Below are 13,226 nucleotides of genomic sequence, written 5' to 3' on the forward strand. Positions count from 1 at the left end.
AAGAAGAGAAGTCGTAATGTCTCACTTCAAAGAGAAAGGAACAACATCTGAAGAGACGGAACAGCTTCCATCATTCAACATCCACAGGTAAGGAAGATTATCAGAGAATTATTGGGAAGAGGATCAAAGGAAGAGAAGATTGGTTTCATGGAAAAGATAAGCTCAGAGGTAATATGAGGTGAGTTGGGAGCGAAACTGGATTGAGATGTGAGTTCAGGGTGAAGGCAGAGAAGAGTATGAAAGGAAGTCTGATGAGTTTAGGAATTGACTAGAAGCAGTTCGTTAATAGTACATGTGAACATGTCTCCTTCATTGAGGAACAAAACATAGTGGTGACTAATGATTCCAGCAAAATGAGTGGACACTCAAGCAGGCTTTTTAAAAAGCAGGTTTTATCAGGATAATATTGACACTGCAAAGACTTACCCTCCCCAAAATGGCATGACCTTTTATCAAACATTTATATCCCAATCAAGTTAAAACCAATTTCAGAACAATAAGATGTGCCTGAAGAATTCAGCTGACAGGGCCAGTTATTTGAAATTACAACAGATGTTGTAGAAGATTTATTTACAGGTTTTTTTCCCAAACATTTTGTAGTCCTCTGTTCTGAATACAGTTGTAAGTGACCTCACAATGTGTTGTCATGCCTGCTTCATTCACTATTACTCTCATTTACTTCCCAATTTATTTTGGAGATTGACTGTGTCTCACTTATATCTTTAAATGTGCTTCTTTTTCATGCACTTGCATTGCCTCACAGGAAAGTCTGTGCTTTATTCCCAGTGGTCCCAGCACTGAATGTTGCATTCAAAATTCTGTGTTATAAGACACTCCTGGATAGCAAAAAGCTTTTTCCCAGAGTGGGGGACTCAATTACTAGGGGTCATGAGTTCAAAGTGAGTGGAGGAAAGTTTAAGGGAGATATGCGTGGAAAGTTCTTTACACAGAGGGTGGTGGGTGCCTGGAACATGTTGCCAGCGGAGGTGGTAGACGCAGACACATTAGCATCTTTTAAGATATATTTGGACAGGTACATGGATGAGCAGGGAGCAAATGGACACAGACCGTTAGAAAATAGATGACAGGTTAGACAGAGAATCTTGATCGGCGCAGGCTTGGAGGGCCGAAGCGTCTGTTCCTGTGCTGTAGGTTTCTTTGTTTCTTTGGTTTCTTTGTAATTTGACAGATTTTGCTCTTGCTCCTCTTTATAGTAGGATACATAGGTCCAGACTTTCCCCGTCAAGGTGGAGAAATCATAACAGGCTAGTTTAAAAAAAAGGCAGGCAGGACCCATCCTCATTCTCAGTGCTGACAGTTCTCATCACTGTGGGAAAAGTGGCCCACATCCAACTCTCCTGGCTTCCTCAGCACCATTGTGCTATTGGCATTTTGGATCTCCTGCATTTTTTATGGAGTTGGCACAGACTTGGAAGATGACATGTCTCATACCAGCCCACAAATGTTGTTAATCATGGGACTCCATCGTTTGACATCTCAAACGCTATGAAAGGTAAGTTCAAAAAGTGTTACCAAATTTAAATGCTATTACTAAATGTTGTATCATGGGTTATGTAGATTTGTTAATACATATAATCAGAGCAGGGCATTCTTTTGAAATTGTTACCACTAAATCATGTATTTGTCACGTCATTGCTACTGATAGCTCATAAACTATCATGTCAATAAAAACTACTGTCAGAAGTACAAAAAATCTGCAATGTGTCAATGCACATTATCCATTGGATAAGTGCTTTTGTGCCTTGCATGACAGTAAAATGTCTTAATTACGTTCACTGTTTCCTTGAAGTTCACTACTTTTTCTGGCTATTTCAAAGCAATGAATGTTAAGACAAGAAGTAGGAACAGTGAGAAGAGCATAAAGTCTATTGTGTCTACTCCACCATTCACTATGATTGTGGCACTCCTGTGTTTATCTGTCAGGCAGGGCCAGATTAACAGCCATAATTAGGGAACTCATACTGTGAGATTTACCTGGTTAACATTGTTCCAATCACTACAGAATAACTTCATGTTCCCCACAATATACTCCATCTTCTTACCCATTCACTGAATCACTCATATCTGTTTGCAGCATTTTTGCATCCTCCTCACAGCTTGCTTTCTTTCCTGGCTTTATATTACAGGCATGTTTTGAAAAACTATTCTCAGAGTCTTTGCCGAATTCATTAATATAGATTACAAATAAAGATTCCCATACTGATCCTTGTGGCATTACACCAGTCACAACATGCTAATCTAAATGTGCACCATTAATCCTTATTCTATGCTTGCTATCTATGAATCAATCCTGTAATACTGCTAATATATTGCAACCAGCTCTAAAAATCCTGACTTTTTTTTATTAGTCTTTTGTGTTGTTGTGGTTAATCTCACACACAAACCACAACAGGATTCAAGTATGCTCATTAACATGGCATTTATTCAAAAAACTTCAGAGAGAAAATCAATCTTAGACAGGCTGAACAGAATTCTGCATTATACTCTGCCCAGCTATGTACCACTTTTCCTGATACATACAGAAAATTGTACATTCAGACTCCTCTCAACTACATACACATATACTGTTGATATTTTAGTCTTCTGCAAGAATCAGAAATTGTCCATCCTAAGGCTTTCTCATTTCCTGTCCACGGGAATATATTTATTCTCTCTAGTCATCTCAAGGCTGATAGAGACTTTAGTACAAGGTTCCTCTTTAGCTGTTTGTGCTGTGGACCCTTATGGCATTCAAGATTAAGCTAAAAGGTGCCTTACAGTATGAGTTTGTAAGGTGTCATCTTAACCTGTAGTAAACCCTTTTCCTAAAATTTTGTTTAATTCTCAAGACAATGTGGCACTTTATCAAAGGCCGTTTGGAAATCTAAGTTTTCAATCATTGAGATTCGATCCATCTATCTTTTTAACAGTTTCAGAGCACTGGTAAGTGGTTTAGTTTCTGGAACTCTTTAAAAGCTTCAATTCTTTCAGCTCAGGAACTAGTATTGACATAGCTGTTCAATGGAATCTCATTATGAATGCCTGAGTGAGTATCAAACCATTAATCGGATTGCAGTCAGCATGAGCTGTTGACATAACTGGCGAAAAGAATGTAACCTTTGCTTTTTTAACAGATCTGTGACCTATTAAGAGGTTTCTGATTTTTTGGAAAATATGGAACTATTGCTTATTTATATTGATGGATTTGTAAATCTTTAAGAGGATTATGAGTTATTTTAAATCAATTTTTCAAACCTTTTTATTTTGATACATTTTTGAGTTTCTGAAATAGTTCACAATGTCATTATTGAGCTTGAGTTCTATATACAGTGGATATTCAGTGAGTGGGTTGGGAGGTACGTGATGGCTGAGGTGTGGGGAAGAACAGACCTTGAGAATGCATGGGTGATATGGCAGTTTAGGGAGATATGGGAAATTGGGGTGAGGGGACAGGGTAGGATTGAAAAAGAGGTTAATGGTTTGATCATGTAGAATCTGGAGCTTTATACTCAACGTCAAAAGCCAAACTGATATCCAGAATATGGAAGTACAGATTTTAAACTTGCCACACTAACATTAGTCTATCTCTCTCTTTGCTTCTGGTTTGCTGTCTAACGTAGCCAGGTCTGACTCCAACAAGTCTCTGACTCTAAAGCATAAAAATTCTGTGGGTGGACACCAATGGTCAGGAGGTAGAATCATGATGTCAGGATATCTACCAACTCCTGATTCTCACCTCTAAGCTGAAAATTTAGCCTATAGTACCTAGAAAATGAAAATTAAAATATATTTACCCATTAATCACTCAAAAACAGTGCAATACAATTTTCAGCAAGCCTACAACTATGTGGCAAGACTTTGTACCCAAAAGATTACTTGTTTTGGAAAATTTAGGATCGTTATGGAAATGGACAAAAAATGAAGCACAAATAAAACTCTTAAATTGAGGAAGGTAAATCTTACAAAACTAAGGGATGATCTCGTAAAAGTAAACTGGGCACAGCTACATGAGATGAAGTCAGTGGCAAGTCAGTGAGGAGCATGCAGAATAGAGATTCCATCTAGTGTAGACTTGTCCCCAGAAAGAAACATGGTGATACTGGTAAATGCACAGTCCATACCCCTGGCACCTACCTCCCTGCATCATTAGAAGGACATGACATCCCGGAAAGCGGATAAGCAACCAGGGTCAGATGAATTTTACCTAAAACTATTAATGGGATCATCTGCCAATCTCCGCCTAAAAGAAGTGAGGTACCAGAGGATTAGAAATCTGCAAATAGTGTACTATTATTCAAAAATAGTATGAAGGACAGACTAAGTAAGTCATTGTATGACTTCAGTGGTGGGCAAATCACTACAATCAATATCAAGAGATAGGATTAACTGCCATTTAGAAAGGCAGAGATTAATCAGGGACAGTCAGTATGATTTGGTTAATGAAAGGTGGTGTCTTACTTTTTTTGAGGAATTCACAAGGAGGATTGATGACAAAATGCAATGGATGCTCTCTACATGGATTTTATTCCCATATCACAGTTCACTCAGGAAAAACGAAAGTCCATGGGATACAAAGGAAAATTGTAAATTGGATCTGAAATTGGCTCAGTGATAGAAGACAAAGGGGCATGGTTGACAGATGATTTTATGAATGTAATGTGGTTGCCACCGGTCATCCACAAGCTCTGTGGGAGGCCCTTGCTGATTGTGACAATCATTTCAGCGTAAATGTGGGTGGCATAATTGATAAATTTGTAGATGACAAAAATTGGCCAAATAGTTCATAGTGAAGAAAATGGCTGTTGACTGCAGGATGAAAGCAATGTAGAATGATTGAGCTCAGGGGAAGTGGCAAATAGAATTCAATCCAGAGAGGCAGGAGGTTACACAGTGTGGAGCTGGAGCAACACAGCAGGCTAGGCAGCATCAGTGGATCAGGAAAGTTAATGTTTCGGGTCAGGATCCTTCTTCAGAAATGGGGAGGGGAAGGGAGCTCAGAAAAAAAATAGAAAGAGGACAGGTGGGGCTGGGGAAGGTAGGTGGGATGTTGATAGGTGAGTGCAGGTAGGGAGTGGTGGGAATTGGTCAGTGAGGTGGGAGAGAAGATGGACCGGTTGTGTCAGGTCAAGGAGGCAGGGATGAGAGGGAGGGTTGTTCATGGGATGAGGCCAGGGTTGGGAAGATTTTGAAACTGGTGAAATCCACATTTAGGCCATTGGGCTGTGGGCTCCTGAAGTGAAATACAAAGTACTGCTCCTCCAGTTTGTGGGCGGCATCATTGTGATACTGGAGGAGATCCAGATGGACATGTCACCCAGGTAGTGGGATGGGGGAGTTGATGTGATTTGCGACTGGCAAATGTTGTTGTTTGTCGCGAACAGAGCACAGGTGCTCTCCAAAGTGGTCTCCGAACTTCTGCTTGGTCTCCCCGATGTCGAGGAGGCCACATCGGGAGCAGCAGATGCAGTAGTCCACATTGACGTTTGTTTAGGTGAACCCCTTTCTAATGTGGAAGGTTTGTTTTGTGCCTTGAATGGAAGTGAAATGGGAGGTGTAGGGGCACGTATAGCACTTCCTGTGATTGCAGGGAAAGGTGCCAGAGGTGGTGGGCTAGTGGGGAGTATGGAACGGACGAGGGAGCCACGGAGTGAGCGGTCCCTATGAAAGGCAGATAGGAACGGGGAGAGAAATAGCTCTGGTTGTGGAGTCAGATTGTAGGTGGTGGAAGTGGCCGTGAATGATACTAAATAAAAAGAACTGGAGATGCTGTAAATCAGGAAATAAAACAAAGTTGCTGGAAAAGTTCAGTAGGTCTGGCAGCTTTTGTGAAGGAGAAAACACAATTAACCTTTTGGGTCCGGTGGGGAAGGGACACCGGACCTGAAGTGTTAACTCTGTTTTCTCCTCCACAGAGGCTGCCAGGCCTGCTCAGCTTTTCAGGCAACTTTGCTTTAGTGGCGGTGAATGATACGTTGGATACACAGGTTGATGGGGTGATATGTGAGGACCAGAGAATTCTTTTTCTATTTGTTCTGGGGAAGTGAATGTGAGGGCAGAGGTGCAGGTAATGCCTCCGACTTCCTGCGAACTACGAGGGTAGCCGCGGGCACTCACATGGGCCCAAGCTGTACCTGCCTCTTAATAGAATACGTGGAACGGACCCTTTTCCAGTGTTACACTGGAAGTATCCCACACCTCTTCCTCTACTACATCGATGACTGTATTGGCGCTGCCTTGTACTCCCATGAGGGGCTTGAACAGTTCATTAACTTTACTAACACCTTTCACATCAACCTCAAATTCACCTGGACCATCTCCGATACCTCCCTTTCCTTCCAGGACCTCTCCGTTTCCATCTCTGGTAACCGCCTTGAAACCAACAACTATTTCAAGCCTAGGGACTCCTACAACTACCTGGACTACACCTCGTCTCACCAACCTTCCTGCAAGAATGCAATTCCCTACTCCCAATTCTTCCTGCTCCTCCATGTCTGCTCACAAAATGGAGCGTTCCACTCCTGAACATCCCAGATGTCCTCCTATTTCAGGGATCACAACATCTCCCCTCCTGTGATCGAATTTGCTCTCAACCACATCTCATATGTTTTCCGCACCTCTGCCCTCGCATCAAAAATAAAGACAGAACTCCCCTTGTCCTCACATATCACCCCAGTAACGCTGATTCATTCTCTGCCACTTCTGCCACTTACAATCCGATCCACAACCAAGAGATATTTCTGTCCCCACCCCGACTGCCTTTCATAGGGACTGCTCTCTCTGTGATTCCCACATCCACTCCACACTTCCCACTCACCCCGGCACCTTTCCCTACAACTGCATTAAGTGCTACACCAGCCCCTACACCTCCCTCTTCACCTCCATTCAAGGCACAATACAAACTTTCCACAACAGACAGGACTTGGATGTCCAACAACTTGATCTACTGCATCCGTTGCTTCCACTGTGGTCTCCTCTACATTGGTGAGACCAAGCAAGGGCTCAAAGACCATTTTGTACAGCATCTTATCTCGGCTCACCATTTTGTACAGCATCTTCTTCTTCCAGTTGCGAACCATTTCACTTTCCCTCCCACTCCCTTAGTGACATGTCCATCCTGGGCCTCCTCCAGTGTCACAATGATGCCACCCACAAACTCGAGGAGCAGCATCTCATAGTCCACCTCAGAAGCCTACAGTCCAACGGCTTAAACGTGGATTTTACTAGTTTCAAAATTTCCCCACCCCCAGCCTCATCCCATGACCAACCCTCCCTCTTATCCCTGCCTCTTGATCTGACACAATCTGTCCATCTTCTCTCCCACCTATCCATCCCTCCCACCTCACTGACCAATCCTCACCAATCCCTACCTGCACTCACCTATCAACAGCCCACCTACCTTCCCCAGCCCTACCCATCCTCTTTCTATTATTTTCTGAGCTCCCTTCCCCCTCCCCATTTCTGAAGAAGGGTCCCAACCCAAACTGTCAACTTTCCTGCTTCTCTGATGCTGCCTGGTCTGCTGTGTTCCTCCAGCTCCATACTGTGTTGTCTCTGACTCCAGCATCTGCAGTTCTTGCTATTTCTGGGGTATAAGGTCATGCATTTGGGGAAGAATAGTCAAAGCAAGGTAATCCACACTAAATGTGATAACATTGAGAAGAATAGTAGAAGTGAGAGACCTTGGAGCACATGTTTGCAGATCCCTGAAGGCAGCAGGACAGGTAGATAAGATAGTAAAAATGGCATTTTGGAGGCTTTCCTTCACTGGGTGATGTAATGAAGACAAAGGCAGGGACGTAAAGCTGGAACTGAATCAGACACTGGTTCGACCATCGGTGGAACTTTGCATGTTCAGTTTTGGTCTCCACTGTATGGTGGCGACATAACTGCTCTCCAAAGAGTTAGAGAAGACCTAGAAGAATGTTTTCACCACAGCTTGAAAGTTGCAATTCTAAAGAAAGATTGGATAGCTCGGATCGCTTTCCCTAAAACAGAAAAGGCCTGGGATAACATAATTCAGGTGTTCAAAGTAAAAAGGCCTTGGATAGAGTGGCCATTGCAGACCACTTCCTTAATGGAAAGGTCAATTGTCAGTGGGCACAAATTTAAAGTGATGGTAGAAGTTACATCAAAAAAATTTCATCCAGAAGGTGGCAGTAGTCTGAACTTCAGTGGTTTAATGGTTCAACATCAGAGAAAGAAAAGTGAAAGACAAACAGTAAAAGATACACCTATGGGCGCAATACACAGTAAAAGATACGTAAAAGCCGGAGCTGTTCAAAAATGGCATGCTTCCAGAGATCAGTCATGGATCAAAAAGAAAAGAATTGTTTTCTCGCAAGCCGAGGGCTAGGCTGAAGTATTGAAAGAGTGCTTTCCTTCTGTCTTCATTGATGAAAAATACACTGTCAATGTCACTCTAAATCAGAAGTTATGAGATATGAGGATGTGACAAGTAATGAGAATGACTACCTTAACATCTGTATTAGCCTATTGTGGCATCAAGGTGCCCCAGCAAAATCACTCCATGAGAATCAGAAGGAAAATGTTCCACTGGTTGGAGTTGAACCTGTCACAAATGAAGATAGCTGTGGTTGTAGGAGGTCAATCCCAAAACATTTCTGTAGGCATTGTTCGTTGGAGTGAGCTTGGGCCAATTACTTCAGCTGATTCATTAGTTACCTTTCACCATCACAAGATTAGAAGGGTGGATGTTTGCCAATGACTGCATAATGTTTAGCACCATTTCAACTCCTTGGATACTGAAGCAGTCAATGTCCAAATGCAGCAAAACCTAGACAATATCCAGGTGTCATGTGACAAATGGCAAAGTAACATTGATGCCACTCAAGTGCCAGGTAATGACAATCACCAACAAGAGAGGATCTGTCCACCATCCCTTGATGTTCAATGGCATGACCATCACAAAATCCTCCACTATCAACATTCTGGGGCTAACACTAACCAGAAAATGACTTCTAAGAGTCATATAAGCACTGTGGCTACAAAAGTAGGTCAGAAGTTAAGAATCTTGCGGCGAGTAACCTCACCTCCTGACTCTCCAAAGCCTGTCCAAAATCTACAAATCACAACTCGGGAGTGTGATGGAATACTCCTCATGGCCTGGATGAATGCAGCTGTAACAACATTCAAGAAGATTGACACCATCCAGGACAAAGCAGTTCATTTGATTGGCACTGCATCCCTCAGGGCTCACTATTTACAAAGGGCACTGCAGAAAGTCACTCAGCGTCCTTGGACAGCACATTCGCAAACCTACAATTACGATCATGTTGAAGGACACGGGCAGCAGTTTCATGGGAACACTATCATCTGCAATATCTCCTCCAAACAGGGCATAATCAATGACAGTCCTCATAGATTTGTTAAATACAATTTGACTAACTTGATTTCAGTTCTTTGCTGATGCAATGGAGAAGGTTGATTTTGTGAATATGCGCTCGATGTTTGATGAATATCGTAGATATATTAACAAGCATGAAAGGGCAGTAGGTGCATGGAAACGAAAGTAGTTAATAGAAAGAAAGCAGCATGATGGGGAACGGTTAGGGAATTTGGACAGAAGGAAGAGTACAGTGGTATATCCCAGAGATCAGTATTAGAATCATAGCTCTATGTATGGACATAAAAGATATATATGGAGTATACCAGATTACCAATTTCAAGCCACCATGTTCAAGAGAGGCTAATAGCTTCATAAAGTATCATTAACGAAGATACTAAAAGACCCAGAAAGAGAGAGAGAGTGTCAGTGTTTCCACAAGTCAGGGTCTTCACAAGTGTCATGGGAATCAAATGTCCAATTCCTTTCCTTTGATGGAAAATGAGAGATGTCAAGAAATCTGTGCTGACCTACATATTTTCAATGTGAGTGATAACCTCTGTTTTCTACCCTGTAATGATCCCTGTATCAAAAGTATCAATTTACCTCTAAAAACATTGACTTTCATCTTCAGAATTATATTATATTTAGTCAAACATTTTTTTCAAGTTCAAAAGTGCTGCAATAACACATTATTTGTTTGCTAAAATGCGAAGTTAATTTTTTCAAACTTATGTATTTGTTTAATTGGTGTTCTTACCTGTAAACTTTCCTCGTTTCCAAGGTAAAATGTTAAGTAAATATGGAGCAGTCTGCCCAGCTTTTAAGGTAATGCTTGGTTCTCCACTGACTATTACTAAGTCTGATACAACCTATAAATGTAAATGATTGGTTTTATACTTTAAACAAAACAAGGTACAACATTTCATGTAAGTAAAAAAAATCAAAAACTATGAATGTTGGAATTCTGAAACAAATAAAAACAGAAATTGCTGGAGAAACTCAGAAGGTCTGGCTGTATCTGTGGAGAGAAAAAGAGAGTTAACGTATCAAGTCCAATAGCCATTCTTCATGTCACCCAGAGAGTGGGAGGGGGAGTTAAGATAGTTGGCGATTGGAAGGTGTTGTCTTTCGTCACTTACAGAGTGCAGATGTTCCATGGAACAGTCCCCACATCTGTGCTTGGTCTAACCGATGCAGGGGAGGCCATATCAGGAGCAACCAATGCTATAGGCCAAGTTAGAGGATGTACAGGTGAACCCCTGTTTGATATGAAATGATATGATATGCTTTGGGCCTTGGATGGAGGTGAACGGGGAGATGAAGGGGCTGGTGTAGCACTTCCTGCAGTTGCAGGGACAGGTGCTGGGGTGTGGTGGGGTTAGTGAGAAGTGTGGTACGGATGAGGGAGTCACGGAGACAGCGGTCGCTACAAAAGGGGGATAGGGGTGGGGAGGGAAATATCTCTTTGGTCATGGGGTCAGACTATCGGTGGCAGAAGAGGCAGAGAATGATGTGCTGGATGTGCAGGTTGATGGGATGGTATGTGAGGACCAGGGGCATTCTGTCTTTATTTTTGCGTGAGGAAGGGGGTAGAGGACAGAAGTGCAGGAAATGCAAGAGATGCAGTTGAGGGCGTTTTTGATCATCGGAGGGTGGAGTGGCGGTACTTGAAATACGAGGACATCTGGGATTTCCGGGAACAGAATGCTCCATCTTCAGAGCAAATGTGGTGGAGGTGGAGGATTTGGAAGTAAGTTGACAGTTGTTTGTTGACTGGATCTTTAAATCTTTCTTGTTGGAGATAGTACAACACTTCTTTACTTTTACATTTTTTTTCCTTTTATTGTTTCTGTCTTCCTCTATTTTTCCATGTTGCTGCTCCCTGAACTGGCTTTGGTTCCTTTAAAACTGCAGATTTATTAACTACAGCCTTGTAGTTTAAGGTTACAGGACTTTAAGCTCTTATCAGTGGTATCCATGCGAAATAGGGGGTGATGACATCGCATGGGGTTCCTTGCATTTTCATGCTGGCTTGGAGAAAGAAAATGGGATCTGGAGTCCAGTTAGTCTTAATGTAGAAAGCTGCATTTTTTAGTGTTTTAAAGCTTCATCTGTTCCAAGGGGCACATTGGAATGCTGCTATCTGGAGGATTTAACTGTTTATTTTAAATTACTTTAGACATCGTTATCCTCAAGATAAGGCACTTCTAAGAAATTGCTTGTATTATGAAGGAATATACATTTCAATCAAAAAGAAATTAACTCTGTCATCTGGCTGATCAATGTTCCATGAACAAATCTGTATTGTTAACTGTATTCATGGAAGCTCGTGCTGTTGTTCAGTTGGTGAATTCATTTTCTAAATGTTTGCCACCGAATCTTGGTGTGTTTTATTTGATGGCAACTGCTGCCAATCGTTTTGTGGGTTTTTCCACTAACGGTATTTTGCTAGGTGCAACAATGTTAACACACATCATATGAGAAACTAGGGCAGTATTAATGAAAGAAACATGTTTACAGTTTTAAAATGTATTTACATTACAGCTATAGTATGTGTATTACATTCACAGGCTCATGCATTGTCTGAGTTGGTATTAAATTAGTAGGTTGTATATCAGCAGAATGTATTCAAGAGCCTGTCATGTTTCAAGTGATCAGAGTTAAGGTGGAATAAGCAAGCAGAATACACTGATGCCAAATTTTATGATAAAATGATTAACTCAAAAGTATGCCTCTTAGAAGAATGCTGGCATACTATGTCAGTTAAAAGGTATACTGATCAAAAGATATAATCAGATATTTTCAACAAATTCGCCTGATAGGACAGCCATATTCAGCTCTTCTCAAAGAAATTGTTCAAATTCCATTGGGTCCGGAATAAATATTGCAATTGTTAACGAGACTGCATGAGAAAACTTCAAGCTTTATACATCAACAAAACCAGGGATACTAGAGAGGGAGATTAGATAAAATTAAATAGGCCATGAACCTACACTACTTACACTGATTGGGGTGGGGGGTGGTTGTGGGAAGGGAGATTTAAAAGGGCCCATTTAGTTTTAATTTGTTTCAGTAATTGATTTTCAAATTGATGTGAACTAAATAAATATTGTAGTATGGTATAGTTTATATTAAAACTTCTGGCAAGGAAATCAAGCTTATGTTGTAAAATCTGAACTCTCTTACCTTACATGTTAACCTGGTTTGAGTATAATTAGGAACCATTAAGACCTGCCTTGTAATCTGTCTTACTTGGCAGTCTATCATGACATGATCCACGGCCACAGGCTTTTTGCCAACCCCTTTGAGGTTGATGGTACGTTCAGTGCCATCTGTTTCATTCACCAGGACAAGTTTACCCTACGAATAAGGAGAAAATGCAGGAAAAATGTAGATATTAAAAATAGTAGAGGCCTGTTTTACTGCCAAATTTCTTTCTCAAAGCATTTCAGGATCACTTAGTAACTAAGTATTCTCAGAGATGCCAGGTACATTTTTATCCAATTGAAAATACTTGGACAATATTTACAAGAAATTTATTCAGGGAATTCAGCATAGTCAATTCATTACCATATCATGCAATAAATAATAGAGTATAAACACTATTTGTAATGAACAATTAGTATCCCAACTATAATAAATTGTAAGGACTTAATGATGGAATAGCTCTGACTTTTTCAGTCCAACAATTCTGGCCCATATTTCCTGATCCAGCCAGAAGCAACCAACATCTGCCTCATGATCATGTCCAACTGTTTCTTAAATGATTTGAAGGGTTTTGCTCTCTCTTGCCTCTCAGGAGATTCATTCTGTGCATTCATAGAACTGTGAAAATATCATTTCCTGGATTCATTCCTTCAAAGATCTTTGGATTTATTTG

General features: G+C 41.2%; 1 protein-coding gene across 1 annotated transcript in view; it reads right to left on the reverse strand.

The window, feature by feature from the left end:
• Positions 1-13,226, reverse strand: part of LOC125456902 (cilia- and flagella-associated protein 47-like) — a 478,989-nt gene that overhangs the window by 202,060 nt on the left and 263,703 nt on the right. The window contains exons 49-50 of the mRNA XM_048540417.2: positions 12,533-12,706; positions 10,104-10,215 (exon numbers count right to left, since the gene is read on the reverse strand). Of these exons, the coding sequence (XP_048396374.2) occupies positions 10,104-10,215; positions 12,533-12,706 (286 nt within the window). The remainder of the gene's footprint in view (positions 1-10,103; positions 10,216-12,532; positions 12,707-13,226) is intronic.

Source organism: Stegostoma tigrinum, chromosome 12 (assembly GCF_030684315.1).
Source record: "Stegostoma tigrinum isolate sSteTig4 chromosome 12, sSteTig4.hap1, whole genome shotgun sequence".
In the NCBI taxonomy this organism is placed as follows: domain Eukaryota; kingdom Metazoa; phylum Chordata; class Chondrichthyes; order Orectolobiformes; family Stegostomatidae; genus Stegostoma; species Stegostoma tigrinum.